This window comes from Typopeltis vanoorti, chromosome 20 (assembly GCF_054136105.1).
Source record: "Typopeltis vanoorti isolate ZY-2024b chromosome 20, IOZ_Tvanoo_1.0, whole genome shotgun sequence".
Classification (NCBI taxonomy): Eukaryota; Metazoa; Arthropoda; class Arachnida; order Uropygi; family Thelyphonidae; genus Typopeltis; species Typopeltis vanoorti.
In genome coordinates, this window is record NC_143568.1 from 64,256,302 (window position 1) to 64,275,467 (window position 19,166).

The 19,166-nt window shown below is 37.1% G+C and overlaps 1 protein-coding gene across 1 annotated transcript in view; it reads left to right on the forward strand.

Moving 5' to 3' along the window:
- The window catches only part of LOC150095506 (cytochrome P450 3A8-like), a 93,453-nt gene extending 78,733 nt beyond the window's left edge, over positions 1-14,720 (forward strand). The window contains exons 12-14 of the mRNA XM_090410695.1: positions 6,557-6,700; positions 9,509-9,671; positions 14,619-14,720. Of these exons, the coding sequence (XP_090266821.1) occupies positions 6,557-6,700; positions 9,509-9,671; positions 14,619-14,720 (409 nt within the window). The remainder of the gene's footprint in view (positions 1-6,556; positions 6,701-9,508; positions 9,672-14,618) is intronic.
- The last annotated feature ends 4,446 nt before the right edge of the window (positions 14,721-19,166 follow it).

Here is a 19,166-nt window from a genome sequence, read left to right on the forward strand (position 1 = left end):
TTTGTAGGCAAAGATTCCCTGTTGCTGCTGCGCTGGTTCGTCTTTGGCTATTTTTCCGTTTTTGTTTCTTGCTTCTCGTTGTTATATTTATCTTCATCAGAGTTAGTTAGTTGTCTGTTTTCTGTTTCCTTTTCTCTAGGATTGCTTTTAATCGATGCTGGTGGAGGTTCTTTCGAAAGTTGGGTTTCGTTAGTGACACCACTTGATTTTGCCTCCTCGGTACTCGACTGAGAGTTGTTTCCATGAGACTTTTGTTGTTTGTTAGGAATCCTCTGTTTTTTGGAGTTAGTTGCTTGCTGCCTCTGATTCTCTGATCCGCTAGGGTTGGTAGTATTGTTAACCGGTTTCTCATTTTTGGATGTATATACAGGCATAACTTCCTTACATGACATTCTTCGTGGCACTAAAAGCACTGAGCAGTAACAGTAATATGAAAGGTGTATGGTACTCCATCTATTTCTGTGTTGATTATTTTAGGTATGGAGCCGATTGTTTGATGCCAAAATGATTAGAGCTGTCTTCTAAAGTGATAATGCACTCAATTCGTTCACATCTTCTTGATGTGAGCGAATTCAGGCCTAGTTGTAGAGGCGCGTAGCGTTGGGATTTTGCCTGTCACTGTGCCGTATTTTGACAGTAATCGGCGAAACATTTGATGGCTTATTTCTGAATGGGACATTTGACACTGTTACTTTTGTAGGAGCTAGAGCGATTGGTGAGACATTCACGTGGCATGCTCCGATGTTTATTCCCTTTTCAATTAATGTCTCAGACAAAGATGCATTGTTACAGTATATTTGTACGGTTCCGACAACTCTTGAAATGTGGGTTATATATTTGGTGGAACATTCTGCGCTACTGCGTCTAGATAATTTTCTAGTGAGTTATTTTCGATTGCGAAAATTACTATTCCATTGTCTTGGGAAACGCGGTTGGTTAGCTGTACGTTTGCCCCCGCGGTGGTCGTTGTCCCAGTAGTATTAATTCACGCAGAGGTATTAGCTACAATCTGGGTATAAGAGACAGAGAGTACCGACCTTTGTTCCTTGTGTCCGAGGGGCTGAGACTGATGTATTTTCTTTCTCTGGAGCTGTGGCTGTATATAGATAGATAGATAGATAGATAGATAGATAGATAGATATTTTTTTTATTGTAAACATAACAATCTTATATACAGGATTAACCGGTTTTTGGTTTTCTCTGCAGTCAGACAGAGAGGTTACATGCTCATACTCTTGTTGAGGTATGTTACATCGAAGTCACTTATAAGGCTAATTACATTTTTTTTTTTTTTTTAAATAAATTAAAGCCATTAAGAGTTATTTTAACATGATAACATAAGATCTTGTTTTAACATAAGAACATAAATGTGGAAGAACATAGAAGTTACTATTGCACAATATTATCTATTAACATGAGAGTGCCAGCTGATTAACTTTCGCACTGTTAAGCACAACAATCCTTCTTTCTTCCCCCTTTCTTTTTTTTGGGGGGGGGTAAAGATGTCACTTCTATGCTGGAAAGTGGATTATAATGCAGTCGCCCTGCTCAGCCAGGAGTTGATTCCGTGGATTCCATTCTTGGTGGAAAAGATCTAAGGTGTTGTTTTGCCTATGGTGGTGATGTTCGTGTAGGATCCGACATCTCACCTTTTGTTGGAAGGCTGCAGTGAGTTGGTCAGTTGCCTCTCTCTGTGAAGTTGCTGTGCTGTCTGGTCTTGTATGTCTGAGGTAGAAGTTGTATATTACCGCTTTTGCGGTGATGAAAAGGTAATTGCAGAATGAATGGTTATTTGGCTCCACATGGACGAGATTGAAATATTCCTCTTCTGTATGAAGATTACCACAGGTAAGAGCTGCCGTTTCCCGAGTCAAACTGATTAATTTAGTGTTGACTGGGCATTCCAAGTAGACATGCCGGACCGTTCCTAATTGGTAGCAGAAGAGGCAGTTATCTGAGACGTTTGAGTTAAATTTTCGTAATATAGTAGGAGTAGGTAATATATTATGCCACATTCTCCACTGAATATCTGCGTCAGGTTTGATGGCTCTTGTGCGATATGGTAGATCCCATTGAAATAGTGTTTGATCAGATGATGAAGGATTTTCCATCAAAGTGCTTTGGTTTGACTGTTGTGTTAGGGTGCTGTAGATCTTGTTGGTGTTGCTGGGTGTAAGTTTCTCCCATGAGTTATTGGTTTTTATCAGAAAGATAGGCGCCAAAACTTCTGAGTTTGGAGGAATAAGCCCCACTTCTGTTATGCTATCAGGCATAGCGGCTTGAAAAGCGGCCTTTACGGTGTCTATCTGCTCAGACTCATTCCCATATTCCAGGTTTTCGAGCGAATTTGGAAAGCGCCAAGTGAGGCTTGGAGAAAGAATGTCACCCAAGATCCTCACGTTTCGCCAGCTCCATGGAGGAAAGAAAAATTCTTTCTGAGTGATCGGGCTTCTTACCATCGTGTTGTGAAAGATGGGTTCCATGAGGATTTCAGGTAGGGATGCTGTCTTCACTGTGTGCTGGAGGTTTAGCGTCTTCCATCGTCGAAGGGCGTCTTTGTAGAAGTTTGTTAAATTTACAGGCACTTGAGCTGTTGTCATTCTTAAGGTGGTGGAGAGAGAGAGACCTCTAGTGGCAGAAGTGAAAATATACTCAGTGGTGCACTTGTGTGATATTTCCTGTTGTAGGGCATTTATGAGAAATCGAGCGCGGAACGTTGTTATCCTGTTGTCAATGGAGACCAACTTTTGTCCTCCATCTTTGAGAGAAGTACATAGCTGGGAGTAGGAAAGCCAGTTTGTTTTATTCCATATGAATCGATATATGGTTGACTTTATTTGTTTGATGAATTGAACTGGTGGCGTAAGGATCTTTAGTGTATGCCAAAGGACACTGGTGGCTATTTGGTTAACGATTATTGTTCTCCCTCTTGTGGAGGCAGAGGCTCGTATTGCTGCCCACTTTCCTAGAACTTGCTTGAAACGCTTGTTTAGTGTTTCCCAGTTCTTATCCACATAAGAGGGTGTGTTTCCTAGGTAAATCCCCAGGTATTTGTTTCCCTCTGTGGACCAGGTACCAGACATTGGGGAATCGGTTCGGTTTTTCCATTTGCCACACCACAGTCCTATGGTTTTATGTGTTTTTAGTTTGGCTCCTGAGGCTGCCTGATATTGTTGGTATGCCATTTGTATGTTATGAAAGTCCTCTTCTTTGCGGGCTATGATTGTAACATCATCAGCATATGCTGTCAGGGTTATGGTTTGGTAGGGAAGTTTAGGGCGGCATGCTTTGAGCAGCATGCTGAGTCTACACAGAAAGGGTTCGATGGCAATTGTGTAAAGAGGACCGGAGAGTGGACAGCCTTGTTTAATACCTCTGCTGTATGGTGCAGTTATGGTAAGCCTGTTGTTTATTTTCATGCAAAACTGTGCCTTGGCATACAACATTTTAATAGAGTGAATGATGCCTGAGCCAAAGCCAAATGCTTTCAAGCAGTTGAAGAGGTAAAGGTGTTCAACGCGGTCGAAAGCTTTTTCTTGGTCTAGTGTTACAAGACCCATTGTTTCACTGTTGTTGTTCGCTATGCTTATGAGATCCCTTATGAGATGTAAGTTTTCGTGGATAGATCTTCCAGGGATGGAATAGCTCTGATGCCTATTTATTATTTCGCTCAGAGCGGGTTTAAGTTTGTTGGCAATGGCTTTGGATATAATTTTGCAGTCGGTGTTTGTGATAGAGATGGGTCTCCAGTTTCCTAGTTTCGTCGCGTCTCCTTTCTTTGGAATGAGTTTGATAACTGATGTTGTCATATTGAGTGGAAAGCCATTGGTATTCGCTTCGACAAATACTCTGTAGAGGATAGGTCCAAGCTGTTCCCAGAAGGACTGATAAAATTCAGTGGTGAGCCCGTCTATGCCAGGAGATTTATCTTTAGGTAAGGAGGTGCAGGCAGTTTTCAGATCGTGTAACGTGATAGGGAGTTCTGTGTTACCCCTTGTTGTTGGTGAGAGTCTTTTCACATCGGAGAGAATTTTATTCGTGGCCTCCATAGATGTTGGGTTGGCTTGGTACAAATTTTTGTAGTACTGCAAGGTATATAAGAGGATTTCGTCATGATTTTCTATGATGTTTCCATTATCTGTTTTAATAGCAGATATAGTGGTGCACTCTTGTTGGCGTTTTTCTAGTGAAAAGAAATACTTTGTAGGGGCATCTGCGAAGTTAATATGTTTGCGTCGTGCTCTTATTAGTGCTCTAGGTGTGAGAGTATAGTGGCTTCTAGGGACTGGTATTCCTCAGATTCTGGATGATGCAATTGCTGTTGTTGTTGCAAATTTTTAAGGGCTGAATGCTTGTTCAAATTTCTTCGGTGACTATATTTTTGGGTGAATACCTTAACTTTGGATTTAAAAAGTGACCACCACTCGGAAATTGATTGTGAAGTAGGTATATCTCTGATGAGAGTTTCGATATAGATTTTAGAGGTTCTGAGATATTCTGTATCCTTTAGTAGGCTGTTGTTAAATATCCAGTATGCTCCTCCTTTGTATCTGGTGTGTCCAGGAAAGCAAATGTTAAGAAGGATGGAATCATGGTCTGATGCATGAGATGGATGGTATGTGACTCTCCTGATGTAGGGTATTGTGTGCATCGATGTGTAGTATCTGTCGAGCCGTGCCTGGTATAAGACACTGGTAGGACCACCTTTGGCTCTCCAGGAGAACATTTTCTCATGTGGGTGCAAGTGTCTGAAGGTGTCAGTCAGCTCGAAGTCATTTATTACATCCTGGAGAAGCTGAACTAGTGAGTGTCGATGTTCTTGGCATTGCTGTCTGTCCATTGCAGGATCCAGAGTGCAGTTGAAATCCCCTGCCAGTATGATGTGGTCATTGACCTTGCTGAGGTGGTTTCGCACAAACTCCAGTACCTGCACTGCAAGCTGGTCATTTTGTGGGATGTATATGTTAATGATATATATTTTCTTTCCTGTCTGAGTTGTAATGAGTGCATATATTGCACACCCAGGAAAGGTATCGATTATTTCTACTTTTAGAGCGCTGTTTTGGTGAATTCCAATGCTGACTCCCGATCCATGAAGTTGTATGGCAGGACAGTGGTGCATGGTATAAGGCCAGTTCTTCCAGTGTTGATATGAAGCTTTGCTATTGCAATGGAAGTTTGTTTCCTGCAGCATAACTATTTCTGGCCGGTGGGCAAGGATATGCTGCAGGACCAGCCTGTTTCGCAGTGGTGTGGCACATCCTCTAGCGTTTAGTTAGAGAAGGTTTATTGAGGTGCTCATTATTTTTATGGTTTAGTTTTATTTGGTGCGGTAATCCTCACTTCCTTTATGGATAGTGACGCTGCCGCTGGGATTCAAGCCCGTTTATCAGGTAGTATATCCTTTTCCTGAGATTGGTGGTTTTTCTCCCTCTTTTTCCTGCCAGAATAGTTCTTAACTCTTCCAGCTGGGTGATCTGTCTGAGTTGTAATGAGTGCATATATTGCACACCCAGGAAAGGTATCGATTATTTCTACTTTTAGAGCGCTGTTTTGGTGAATTCCAATGCTGACTCCCGATCCATGAAGTTGTATGGCAGGACAGTGGTGCATGGTATAAGGCCAGTTCTTCCAGTGTTGATATGAAGCTTTGCTATTGCAATGGGAGCGTGGTATGAAAAATTCTCGACCTAAGAACGAAAATAGGAATTTATAATTTCAAAATTATTTCCATTTTTCAACATAATCTCTCTTAAGACTAATACATTTATTCCAGCGATGCTCGAGCGCCATTATCCCGTCCCTGTAGTGGTTATCATTAAGCTCTGCAAAATACCCCTCTACATCTTCATTCACCTCTTGATTCGAATAAAAATGCTGACCAGAGAGATTATTGTTTTACCCTTTTCAAGATAATTAATAAATAAAATGCTTTAGCATCCCTAAACATCAATTCCTTGACGTTTCCTGCTGAGGGAACCGACCTTTCTTTTGCGCTGAACAACTGGCTTCTGTCCGCTGTTTTGACTACTGTTTGGATTTTGGTGTGTAATAGTGAATCCAAGTCTCATCCATAGCAATAAATCGATGCGCAAAATCAGTTTTATTCTTGTTAAGACGCTCCAAGATTTTCATGCGAGTTTTTCAGCTTCTGTTAGCAAGCAAAGCACCCATCTTGAGCAAAGTTTATTATATGAAATATTTCATGCAAAATATATCCTACACGTTCCTTTGAAATTCCTACAGTTTCAGACAGTTCACTCAATTTGACACATCGGTCATCCAATTCCATATCGTGCACTTGATCAATGATTTCTGGTACTGTTACACTTTTTGGATGTCCTTCACGTGTATCATCTTCAAGGCTGGTAATCGACAGATTCATGGCTTCCTTAAAAGGTATGACGTGCCCAAGAACAAATTCTCGTACTTTCACTGGGTATAATGGATACTGTGATAGTACTAAATGAAAACTTTATAACATTATTGTCTTCTTAAGCATAGTTTCTGTAGTTTTAATTATAAAATTTATTTACGTTGGTTTATTTCTCTGCAGTGTGGAACGAAGAGCCGAGTATGACTATAAATTAGGAGACACTGGAATTGTTATCCCAAAGGGCATGATTGTTGGTATTCCAGTGTATGCTATGCATCACGATCCTGAATACTATCCTGATCCAGAAGAGTTTATTCCGGAAAGGTAAGATTATCCAAAATTGGTTACCTGCGATTACAATATTTTATGATTCTTGATAGTTGTATAAATTTAGAATATCTTTACATCAGTTAAGTGATATATTTTAAGGAAACATTCTAATGACATCTGTGTACTTTTCTAGAAATCTTATGATACACTAAGCTTACACTGGAAACTTAAATATCTGAGAAGAAATGAAGCCGATCCCCAGCATCCATTACATACTTATTACTCACAAGGGAACCAACATTATCATGTCGAAACCTCATGTAAGATTTCATTCATTTAGAATACATGTCAAATATACCAAAACATTAGCTGCCATTTCCAGCACTAAATTTCTCGAAAAATGTGTCCAAAAATATTGTTAGCTGCTTGATAACATAATTAGATTAGAGTTTCAGAGTACAGACTGGAAGTATTAATGGAAGAGCAAACGGTGTATACGCAAGAAGTAAGCAAACTGAAACAATTCTTCCTCTATAGTAATATATCAATTCATGTTTATTTCTGAGGTCATACGATATATTTCCGTGCGAAACGTCCGTCATCTATACTATACATCACTATACTTCGAGTTTAGTGTGTTCTCTGTTCAGGGTGCTCGCGCGTACGCACGCACGCACGCACACACACACACACACACACACACACACACACACACACACACACACACACACACACACACACACACACACACACACACACACACACATTGTGCGTCTCTGTGCTTCCTGATGAAAGAGCTTAGCAAACTGAATAGGAAGAAGGTACGAAATCCCAAAACGTTATCTGCGTCTACAAAATCTGAAAATATTTTGTTACTTTGCGTTGGACAAAGGAAGGACGCCGTAAATGAAATGCCACAATAGCTAATGCACAGTTGCAATCTGCATAATGAAAACAAAAATATACATTCAGGATTCATCCTTCGTTATATTATCAATACCTATGGCATCCGTAATATATCAAATTGAAATCTTGGACGACTTTGGCATTTATTCAAGCAACTTGCACTTTGCTTCTCCACATTTTGTGTTTGTGTTGTTATTGTTTCTCTATAATTCGGAAACTCTTCTAGGGACCAAATAAAGAACATTTTCAAACCTCTTGAAAACTTCAATTAGAGGGACGTTGTTCTCACTAAGTGAGGAGACACTAAAGGAAAACCAAAGCATAAAAACTTAGGTGCACCCTTAATTTCTATATTATGCTTAAAGGGCTGATAAAAAAAGTTTGTTTTCTGTTAATTTTCAGCTTGATGTAGGACTTAGGTCTTTATCTTTAAACTGCACATCTAATTCTGAGAGGTTTAGTTCTTTCTTTAACTTTCATCCATATGACAGAACTTATGAAAAGGTTTTAGAAATGAAAGCAATTCCTATTCGCAGTTTATCTGGGAGAACAATGACCTGCTTCTCATTCTTATTTGACAAACATTGCATTGCACAAATGAAGAAAGCTACCAGTCATGATCGTTATCTGAAATAGCAATCTTCCAACTATTTTAAACATTTTTCCGAAAACTTTTCCGAACTGCTCCTGAAAATGCAACCATAACACTATCGCTTGTCATTGCTTAATCATGTGAAACTCATATTTATTAAACCGAGTGAGTCTCTGTAGCAAGGCGGACGCGACATTCCATTTAGGATTGAAAGATGGACGACTCTTGGTTAGAATCTCATCTAAGACGATATGAATCTCTCTAACAGGCAAAATGGCCATTCAAGTAACAGAAATTTTATTCCATGCAAGTTTTCTTTGGAGATGGACATTTTGCCTATTAATAATACAATGGCTTCGTAGAAGTTCTTCTGACGTAATTCTAACCGCGCGCACACACACACACACACACACACACACACACACACACACACACACACACACACACACACACACACACACACACACACACACACACACACACACACACACACACAGAGACACACAAATTCAAAAGAAGAAGCCATCATATCTCTGCTTTGATTGAAGGAATATCCTTCTGAAAGATGAGAGAGTATTATTATTTTCATCTCAATATCTAAGATGCTATGTTTTCTCAGTCGCTTCAGGCATTACTTTACTTCTGAGATACGATTAATTTTTCTCTTGACTCCGTTCTCATCAGCAGAAATCGATTCCCTGTAGTAGAGATTATCAGTGATTTTCCGTTTATGCTATATTTGTCTGCAAATATTTCCATGATTGCTGTTTATCAGAAGTGGTATCTATAATTCTCCCAAGATTTCTTCCTTCCTCTCCAATCGAATCCCCTAATGCTATTCCTTAGAACCACCTTCTTTATATATGGTTATAAATAAAACTACCATCCAGGAATTTTTTGGTTTTTTGTTTTAAACATAGTTAAGATTAAAATCCTATAAGAATATGGGGAATATCTCGTGAGAATCTGTTGTTTTCCTATTTAAAAATGTAAGTCATTGACAGATATCCGCTGAATTGTTCTCAAAAGGACATTTTCAACAGTCTATCTAATAAAAGAGATATGACAGACATGTTTCGATCTTGTGGATAGATCCCGGGACTCAGCGTCGTGAATTCATGTATCCTTAGATAATATGCCACTGACTAATCAAACATGTGAAATATCTTGAAACTTTTAAACATTCTTAAACAAACTTACTATAACTTTCTTATGAAGATGAGGAAAGCCATATTAGGAAGGCCATTTGCTAAAATCAGATCCACTTCTCTGTTCAAATCACGTTCTTTAATCTTTGATTATTAATAAGAAATGTCGTAATTCGAATGATGATAGCAAAATTACTTTTCTAAAATCATTTATAGGTTTGAGCCGGAAAACAAAGCCAAACGACATCCATTCACTTATTTACCATTTGGAGCTGGACCAAGGCATTGCCTTGCCATGAGATTCGCATTAATGGAAGTAAAACTGTGCCTAGCAAAGGTGTTACGACACGTGAGGTTCTCTGTAAGCCCTGAGACGAAGGTATGCCTGCTTAATCAATTCTGTTACTAGCTCTCTATTTTTAGTCGTATTTCATAAACTGTAATAAATAGAGTTATTTGTTAATGATTCAATCTGAATCTTTTATCGACTGCACTGAGCCTAAATCGACATTGTACATACTTATTTAATTTCTTGATCACCCTCTGTTTACTGATATTGGATTTTATAAATTTTGGGAATAAACTGAAGTTCAGTTAGTATAAAATCATTTCAATTTTTCCCAAAGTTCAGTATGAAAAATAAATCATACTAAGAGCATCTACAAATGATATTTTTCGATTTATGCAGCACAGTTTTAATCATGAAACAAGCATTTCTATTAAAGAAAAAAGGATGATGAAAACTTGTATATCGATGTAGCGAAAACAGTCCTTAGGGCACGTTAGTAGCTAAATTCTTTAGAAGAGGAAAAAATTAATCTTTGCTGAGTATATGACAAAAGAATATTGACAAATGTCGCAGTAATGGAATTTTTCTATTACTTTATTTGTACATTCATAACTTTTAGAAAGAAAATAAATCTTTAGCACAATAAAGACATAATAAGAAGCGTATCTGTTTTATTGTACTTGGTACATGTGTAAATATTTGTGTGAGGATAAAATTAAGCAGGAAAAAATTACACGGGATAAAATTGCGCTGCAAAAATTACACAGGAAGAAATTACACAAAGAAAAAATTACAAAAACAAAAAATTACAAAAACAAAAAATTACACATAGATAAAAATACACTAAGAAGAAAATTAAAAGGAAAAAATACACAAGTAAGAAATTACACACAAAATAAAATTTACCAAAAATTGCACAAAATTTATAACCAGCAAGAGGTAAATCACTAGTGCAGATTTGGGCAAGGGGATTAGGGAGGTGGTTGAGTTGGAAACTCAAAATGATGTGGTGATTAGTTACCCTAATTACTACTTACCTCAGATTTGCAAGGAATAATTTCCTAAGATAAAACCAATCGACAATTGTTAATCACCATGAACTGCTGAAGAATTTCTAAGAATTGTTTGGATGAAGGTATATAACTAAATTTTTGTCTTAAATTCTTCAGTTCTAGTTTAGTGACGCGTAATACAACTGGTGTATAACGTGCGACGTAATAAATTTCGCGATTAATTTTTTAAATTAATTTTTTTAATTTACCCATGGCTGATTTTGAGTACGGCGTTAGTAATAAAGGTGGTCAAATTATAATTTACAAAGGATTTGAGTTTATTCTTTACCGTGAAACTGCTATCGGAACTATTCATTGGCGTTGTGCAAAGTTTAGAACTTCAGAACACTGTCACGTTAATAGGACTTTTGAATCTGAAGCTCATCAACTTGCTAATCAAATGGGAAAAAAAAGTCGAATCCAGACGCAACGGCTCGTGCAATTATAGCTAACAGTTTTGTGACTGTATCAGACGGATTAAAATGTGCCTACTGAAGAAGAGCTCCATTACGAGGCGATTAACTAGATTCAAAGCTATTCCTAAGCTTAAATAGATTAAATAGATTCATATCCAGATAACAGAAATTTTGAAAGTACTCTAAATGGATTATTCATGATTCCGGGGCAGAAGATCCAGAACGTATAATACTAATTGGTCACAAGACTCTTCTAGATCAACTTGTAGCTAACGATTTTTGGCTAGCAGATGGTACAATTAAAGTGTTTCCAGAAATACATTATCAGTTATACAGTATCCATGTCCAATATGATTCAGGCGTCACTTTTCGTTGTCTATTGGCTCTTCTACCAGGGAAAAAGGAAGAAATATACGTGAGGATGCTGAACATGTTACTGGAGAAAATTCCTCAAGCTCGACCACGAAAAATTTTGACCGATTTTGAAACATCAGCAATGAATGCTTTCCGTACCGTGTTTGAAAACATCGCAATTGGTGGCTGCTTTTTCCACTTATCACAATCTATTATACGCAAAGTAAATGAATATGTACCTCTATATGAATCCAATCAGTCATTTGCAGTACACTTTAAAATTTTACAATCACTTGCACTTTTACCAGAAGAAGAAGTGTTAGAAACATTTTTTGAAGTTGCTGATCTGTTCTCTAATTTAGACAAATATATTGAACAAATCGAGAAAGTTCTCATTTACTTCGAATGTACATATATTCGAGGTCGACAGCTCAGGAACGGCACTTATAGACATCCTCTAATCAATATGTCTACTTGGAACCATAGATTTTCTGCAGCCAACTGTATAGCTAGAACTACAAATTGTATCGAAGGATGGCACTGTGGACTTCAGCCGCTCTTTCAGTGTTCCCAACCAACTGTTTTGAAATTTTGGATAACATTGTTAAAGAATTATCTTCACAACATACAAACTATTTGTAGCATTTAATTGGTCAACGAAATCCAGGATGTCGTAGGTACATTTCGTTACAACAACGTATTTCAAATATTGTATACAAAATTACGACTTTAATAGACGATTGGATTTTTTACGTTGTATAGCTTATATGACTTAGTGTTTGTTTTTTATTATTTTTTAAAATAAAAGTAAATTTTGCAATATTGAGAAAGTTATGTGTTTAATTTGACAACAAAATATCAATAATATTTTAATTGAATTAAAGTCAACAAATAGGTCTTAATTACAAAATTATTGGAACACTTATCTAAAAATAAATACAAAATTCATCATAAAAATTTTAAAACTCTAAAGTAAAAAACTTCGGTGTGAATATTCAAATTTGTGTAATTTTTCTTAGTGTATTTTTATCTAAATGTAATTTCATCCTTGTATAACTTTTTCCCTGTGTAATTTCTTCCTTATGTAATTTTGGCAGTGTAATTTTGTCCCGTGTAAGTTTAAGATGTAACCGTAAAGATTATATTTTTAGTTTTTTATTTGAAAACATTCTTAATCTGAATACTATTTCAAGACACTATTCACAAGCTACAGAGTGTCTTTGATAAGAACAAAGAGACAAAGAGAATAAATGCAATCAAATTTCCTGGACTTAGTCAATAACGCAAGAAACATGTAATTAGCGTTTTCATTCACATTTCCCAATTATAGGGTCCAAGTGACTACATACAAGGCTACCAGCAAATTGAGATGCACCTCAGGTTTCGTTTTCGTATCTGAACATTGTTAATCGATGCATTCTTCTTGATTTGAAATCCAGGAAGGCGAAGAACAAGCGTGTGGCATTTAAAACAAACAAATCTTAATAAAACTAAGCATTATTATAAAGAAATTTTAAAAGTGTTCAGAATAACAATAAAGAAAGAACATAATAGAAAATAAACCAAAAGAGAAGATAATTTCAGAGAGGACAGAGAAGACAGAATGGGGAGAGAGAGGTTGTGCTAATATTAGACGAAGAGTTGAAGCCATAAAGAGTAGAAATGCCTGAAGATGACAGCTATGCAGAGGGAAATTCGTTCGAGGCTGTTTGGTGTGATATTCTCTGATCTCACACCAAATGCATTGGCAAATTAGCATGATGAGTCAATCGAGTAATTATTAATGGGATTTTTAACAACTGGGACATAAACTGGGAAAAGGAATGGTCACGAGGAGGAAAGTAAATGGAGTTTATACAGATGTTAAGAGATAACTTCTTAATACAGCATGTAATGGAACGGCCAAGAGGTTCCAGAGTGTTAGATCTGGTCATAGCATCCGAGAACATATCAGTAAACAATTTAATTAAACTGTCTCCACTTGGCGAATCGACCATGTGCTCTTGACTTTGATTGTTAGAAATGCTGCATATTCTGCTACAAAGGGGTGTATGAGGAATATCTATAATAAAGTAACAGTGCAGTTACATAAAGGAAATCCTTACACAGTGATACTGTTGGACTTCGCAAAGGCATTTCACAGTAGTCCACAAGTACTCAGTTGCATAAATTGCAGCAAATTGAAATGAATCTGAAGCTGGTGTTTGGATAAGAGGGTGGCTGATGGACAGATACCAAAGAGTAATTTCTGGTTACGTGCCTTCTCCTGAATCCAGGAGAAAGCATATGACCAGTGATCTAAGAGTACTTCAGGACTTGATACATGGTCCTCTGTTGTTTAATTTGTACACTAATGATATTATAAATAATTTGAGAGGAAATATCCACTTGCTTCCGAAGAGCACATAAATTGTGAAGAGCGACAGTGAATTAAAGTGATGCAGATATCTTGCAAGATGACTTAAATATGCTGGCGGTATGGGTTAATGTAAATGGCAGTCAGTTTAACGTACCTGTGTAAGGTGATGTGCTTCGGGAGGATGGAATTACATAATGTGTACTATATTACTAGATCTGAACTGCAAGAAGTTGACTAGGCAAGGAATTACTCTGGACAGAGAAATTAAGTGTAGAAGTTTGCCAAAACATCACATCAAATTACATGGCTGTTGAAGAACACACTGACAAACAGGGGAGAAGGAAATTATTGTTCCACTTTATAAGACCACATCTTTACTAGAGCACACGGCTGTGGTCACCAGGATTCCTTGTTGATGAAGAAATCGTGGAGAAGATCGAGAGACGAGTGACAAATGTTGTTGCATCTCTGTGGGATATGTGGGATATTTTCTATGAGGAGAGACTGAAGGTCAGCGTACTCCAAACACTAGCTGATAGGTGTAAGAGCGTAGATACGATAGCAGCATTTAAATTATTAAAGCAGTTTTGTAGGAATTGACATTTTTCTGTGTTTATATTTATTATCCCTTTATGTAAATGCATTGTTATACGATGTAGTACAGTTCTATTTGCAGAACCTAGAACTATTAATTAAAGCAATCAGAATCCAAAGAAATCAAATTATCGTCAATTATCCGTGTTTTAGTAGTAATTGATAAATAAATGAATTTTTAATTGACCTATTAATAAATGAATTTTTAAAATTATAGAAGCATTAAAGTTTTTTAACCAGCAATTTTGACATTCATTCACAGGGTATTCTGGAATATTTCAATTCCCCTCTTCTCCTACCAAAAGCCGTACCTTTAGCCGTGAAAGTTCGAAATGACGTTCCAGCAAGAGAAACTACATTGTAATGATTAAAAAAGCAGAGTCATCAAAGGAAAGGTTGAATTAACGAAACTCAGAAGCCCCACAATAATAAATAAATGTTTCTATGTTATAAAATATAATTTCCAATGACTTTCATACCAGACTATAGGTTTTGACGATTATTTAACAATTACCAGTGGATTTATGTCTCATGCACAGCTTTAAAAAATTTCATCAACACGAATCTCTACAAGTGTTAATGATCTTTAATATTTATTGTAATTATGTCTTTCATTTTGTATCAAAGAACCAATCACGAAAATTACATGAATGACGTTAGATATGAATAATGGATTTTTGGTTCCTTAAATTATTTTTATTTATTAAAACTATGTGTCGAATTCATAAATTAATTATAAACATTTATTTTATACAGTTTTTTCATAAAACAATTATAAAATGTTAATTTCCTTATATCAAAAATAATAATAATCGAAGCAATTTTTCGAAACATTCAGTAACTGTTGAAAGTTTTTGTTAAAACATGATAGACATTTTGTAGAAAACACAATAAAGAAAACATGGCACCTAAACTGAAGTAATGCATTGATTTTGTTTTATCCCTTTTGTATTTTATTTCTTCCTTTTTTTTTTCTAAATGAAAAAAAAAAAGGAACACTGCTTGGAAAGAAGTCAACGGATACCCATAGCGTGAGGGAACAAACAGGTACACCTTAATAAGATGTAGGATCTCCTTTTGATGACTGCAGAAGTCCAACTGGACATACCATACACACAGTAGGATAGTGATCAATGGGAATTTTGGCCTATTCTTCCTGCAGGTATGTAACGAGGTTCTGGGGTATTGTGGGGGGGGGAGAAATCCCTTGGCCTCAACCAACGCTGCTGTTCATTCCACAGATGCTCAATAGGGTTTGAAATCAAGGCTATGTGGATGCCAGTCAAGTGTGATGACATTCCTATCCACAAACCACGTGGTTACAGAAGCAGCCTTATGAGACAGGTGCATTTTCTAGCTGACAGAATGAATATGAATGGTCAGTTCGTGGAAATGCCAAAAAGTATGAAGAATTGCATTGTTCAGAATGTTCAGATATCTCTCCGAATTCAATCTTTTGGGGCACCACAAACAGAAGTCCGAGGTGAAATCATGTAAGAGAAACTTTCACCACACAATCACAGCCATCTATGTCCTCGGTAGAGGGTGTATCCTGATTTGTTACTCAATCAGACAGGTTTCCAACTTGCACGTTGCACTGTACACGCTCTTTGCACCATTAAAGACAATACCGCATGTCGGTTCGGTAATGTCAGGCCTGCATATTGCAGTCCTACCATGGAAACCCATTTTGTGAGTCTGTGATTCTGAATGTTTTTGTGCAGTTTCGTTTTCCAGTGGATTCCCGGAACATCCCATTCAATGTGATTTTGCATATTATTCATATTATTCTACGGCCACGTCCAGTTGGCTCCCTGTGCTTCCATTTCTATACGCTATCACTGATTGTTGATCTGGTATCGTCCAGTTTATTAAATTTACAGCAAATAGGCTTGTGATATCGCATCCTATCACATCGCCTCTTTCAAACTCGCACCCATTTCACCAGCACAAGAGTGAGCAGCATATTCCTCCAATTTATTCCAGCTACAAACATGTGACTAGTTACATGGCGCAATGCACCTTGCCCATTGCGGAGCTAGTTGATTTGTTTCCAAGCAGATTATAGGGTTAATGTAGTTATTCCATGAGTGAAAGGATACTTAACAAAAGAGTCGCCTACGCTTGATCGATACACTAGCATATCCTCCTCCATATGGATCACCGAGGAAACGTCTCAATCAGGAATTAAGAGCCTATCAATGCATTGTCCGATCGGGAAGGTTACACAGTGGTACAGATGTGGTTAAGAAGGATATACCGGCATAGAAGATATTGAGAGTAGCTCGCTGAACTGGAGAACAACTTCCAGGTGTTACACTATGGCCATTGGAATTTAATTTCATAGAAATCCAGTCTATAAATCTTCTAAATTCTTGCAGATCCTAGAGGCAATCTGACAAAGGATATATATATATATATATATATATATAGGTGTTGTTTTATAATTGGGTGTGTGTTTTACGCTCATTTTACTAATTGCAAACTTAAAAAATCCGGGTTTCTTTCGGAAGTGGAATAAATATGAACAGTTCATAATTTATTCTCATATTCTAACAGTTTGTTGTAATCCGATTAGACGTACACAAGGGAATGTTGCGATTTTCTTAGGTTTTCTTTAAGTTTTTCAAACCATCAAAAATTACTATATCTTAATAAGTTTAACAGGAACTTTGACAAATTGGCAAACTCTGCAGCATTTTTAAAACAACATAAGCTATTTCTGAGAGTCATGTGGTTTGGTAGATGACATAACTTAAATTGACACTGTCTTGAGGATTCAAAATTCTCACGGTTAGACAGGAAAGTTATTCTGAAGTGCAGGTTTCTGTTCAGATTTCGGAGTATATTTTTCTGATTGATGCACTAAGAGAGTGGCGAATTTATTTTGTGCTACTTTATAATGATTCCAATGAATATCTCACTCTCTCGCGTACCTAAATCTACTAGTTTCTTCGTAATGATTAGAACAATGCTCGAAGTGTGATGAACTCAACCGATGAAGGCCTAATGAAGTTTCTCCTGCTACTGATGTGATCTGAATCAAGGTTATCTGTGAAGACAAGCTGCAGGTAGCGTAACCATTCAGCCATCATGGGAGAGAAAGTCTTACAAAATCATAGATATGCATGTAGTTATGAGTCTGCTGTAATTTCTCTTGATATAACTACTTTTCAGAGAAATTCTTAATATTTCTTGTTGCATACTTTGTGTTATGTTGATGGTACTGAACTGCTGAAAACTTATTAGGCCAGCGCTTTAGGATAATAGTCATCAGAGATGAAATTCTTAGAACATATTGCAAAAGTTGGTAGAATAGCTCAAAGGATTACTTGGATGTTGAAAAACATCACATGAACCAAGTAAAAAAGGAAAGTTATTATCCCTCTTTATATGGCTATGATTCGGTTGGATCTTGACCACTCTCCACAGATTTGGTCTTCTGGCTTTCATGGAGATCAGCAGGTGGAAGAGAGGATTCAGAGACAAGTGACTATGCTCGTGACAGGTCTGTGGAACGTTCAATATTAAAATAGGTTGGCGGTGTGTTGTTTACAAATTTAGCTGATAGGCGGAAAATGGGAACATGATAGAAATTTAAGATATTGAAGGAACTTTATAAAACTGACACAAAGAAAATTTTTCATTATGTGAAAAATAGAGAAGTAGGGGTCATCCGTGGAAGTGGTGTAAAAGTGTAGTTAATAAGGGTGTGCGGAGTAATTTTTTGCGTGGAGAGTGGTGTATGAGTGGAAGGGTTTACCGGAATTATTTGTATGTTCCTGATAGCGAATGACATTAAGGAAAGGTGTGTGTGATAGGTTTTCTATTTATATTTCTTCCAATATGTGTCTCCGGACTCCATGCAGATACCGTATACTAATCTTTCCCTCCAGAAGATTTCTTTCGCTCCCTTCACATTTGTTCTCTCAAGTCATAAATAATGCTGACGCTGCAGAGAAAAATGTGGATATCAGTTCAGTTGCCGTGTCATCCCCAAATCCTTAATAAATGAGCCTATTCGGAAGATAGGGATTCCGATTAAATCGAAACTTCTCAACAGCAGAATCCATTTTGCGACAAAGTCTTCATGATACTGATCATCCGTTTGATTAACTAACATTTAAACGAGAGTTTTTTTTTCTTGAGTAGAAGTAATAGAGGAAATGAGTAGAAGTTACTTAATGTTAGAACATATAAAATATGATTGCAGAGAAGTTACCCCTTCATTTTAATACTTTGGATCATGAATCAGTCTCATGCTTGCCCTTGGCAGGTCAACTTATATATTAAAAGGCTACCTATAATTGAAGAAATGTTTATTGGCCAACCGACCGTAAAATATGATGTCTAGAACGATCTGAAATCTTGTCATACTTGTGGACTTAGAAATCCATTCAAAGGGAAGGCGACATTGCAGTCTGTGCAGCTCCCAGTTAGGTCATTTTAGTACATTTCTGTTGACACAGTTGGTGCTTCGACACAACTGAAAGAGGTCAGTTTTTTTTTTGTAGATGTTGTATTGCTTTCCTGAAACATTTCCACTGATTAATCAAAATGCAGAAACTCTGGCTCGATATTTGGCTGACAACTTTTGCAGCTATTTTACATGAGAAATTCTTAACTGATGTCTACCCAAACTTCACATCAGAATCGCTTCTACATATGTACATTTTTGCATTTTAAGAAAATACTAATGGGTCCACATTGACATCAGTGTAATGGCCTATGTGAGAGGATGAATAATTCACTGAACTTAATTCTCTCACTCATGCCACAGCAGAGGATTCCGACTTGCACCCCCAACAGC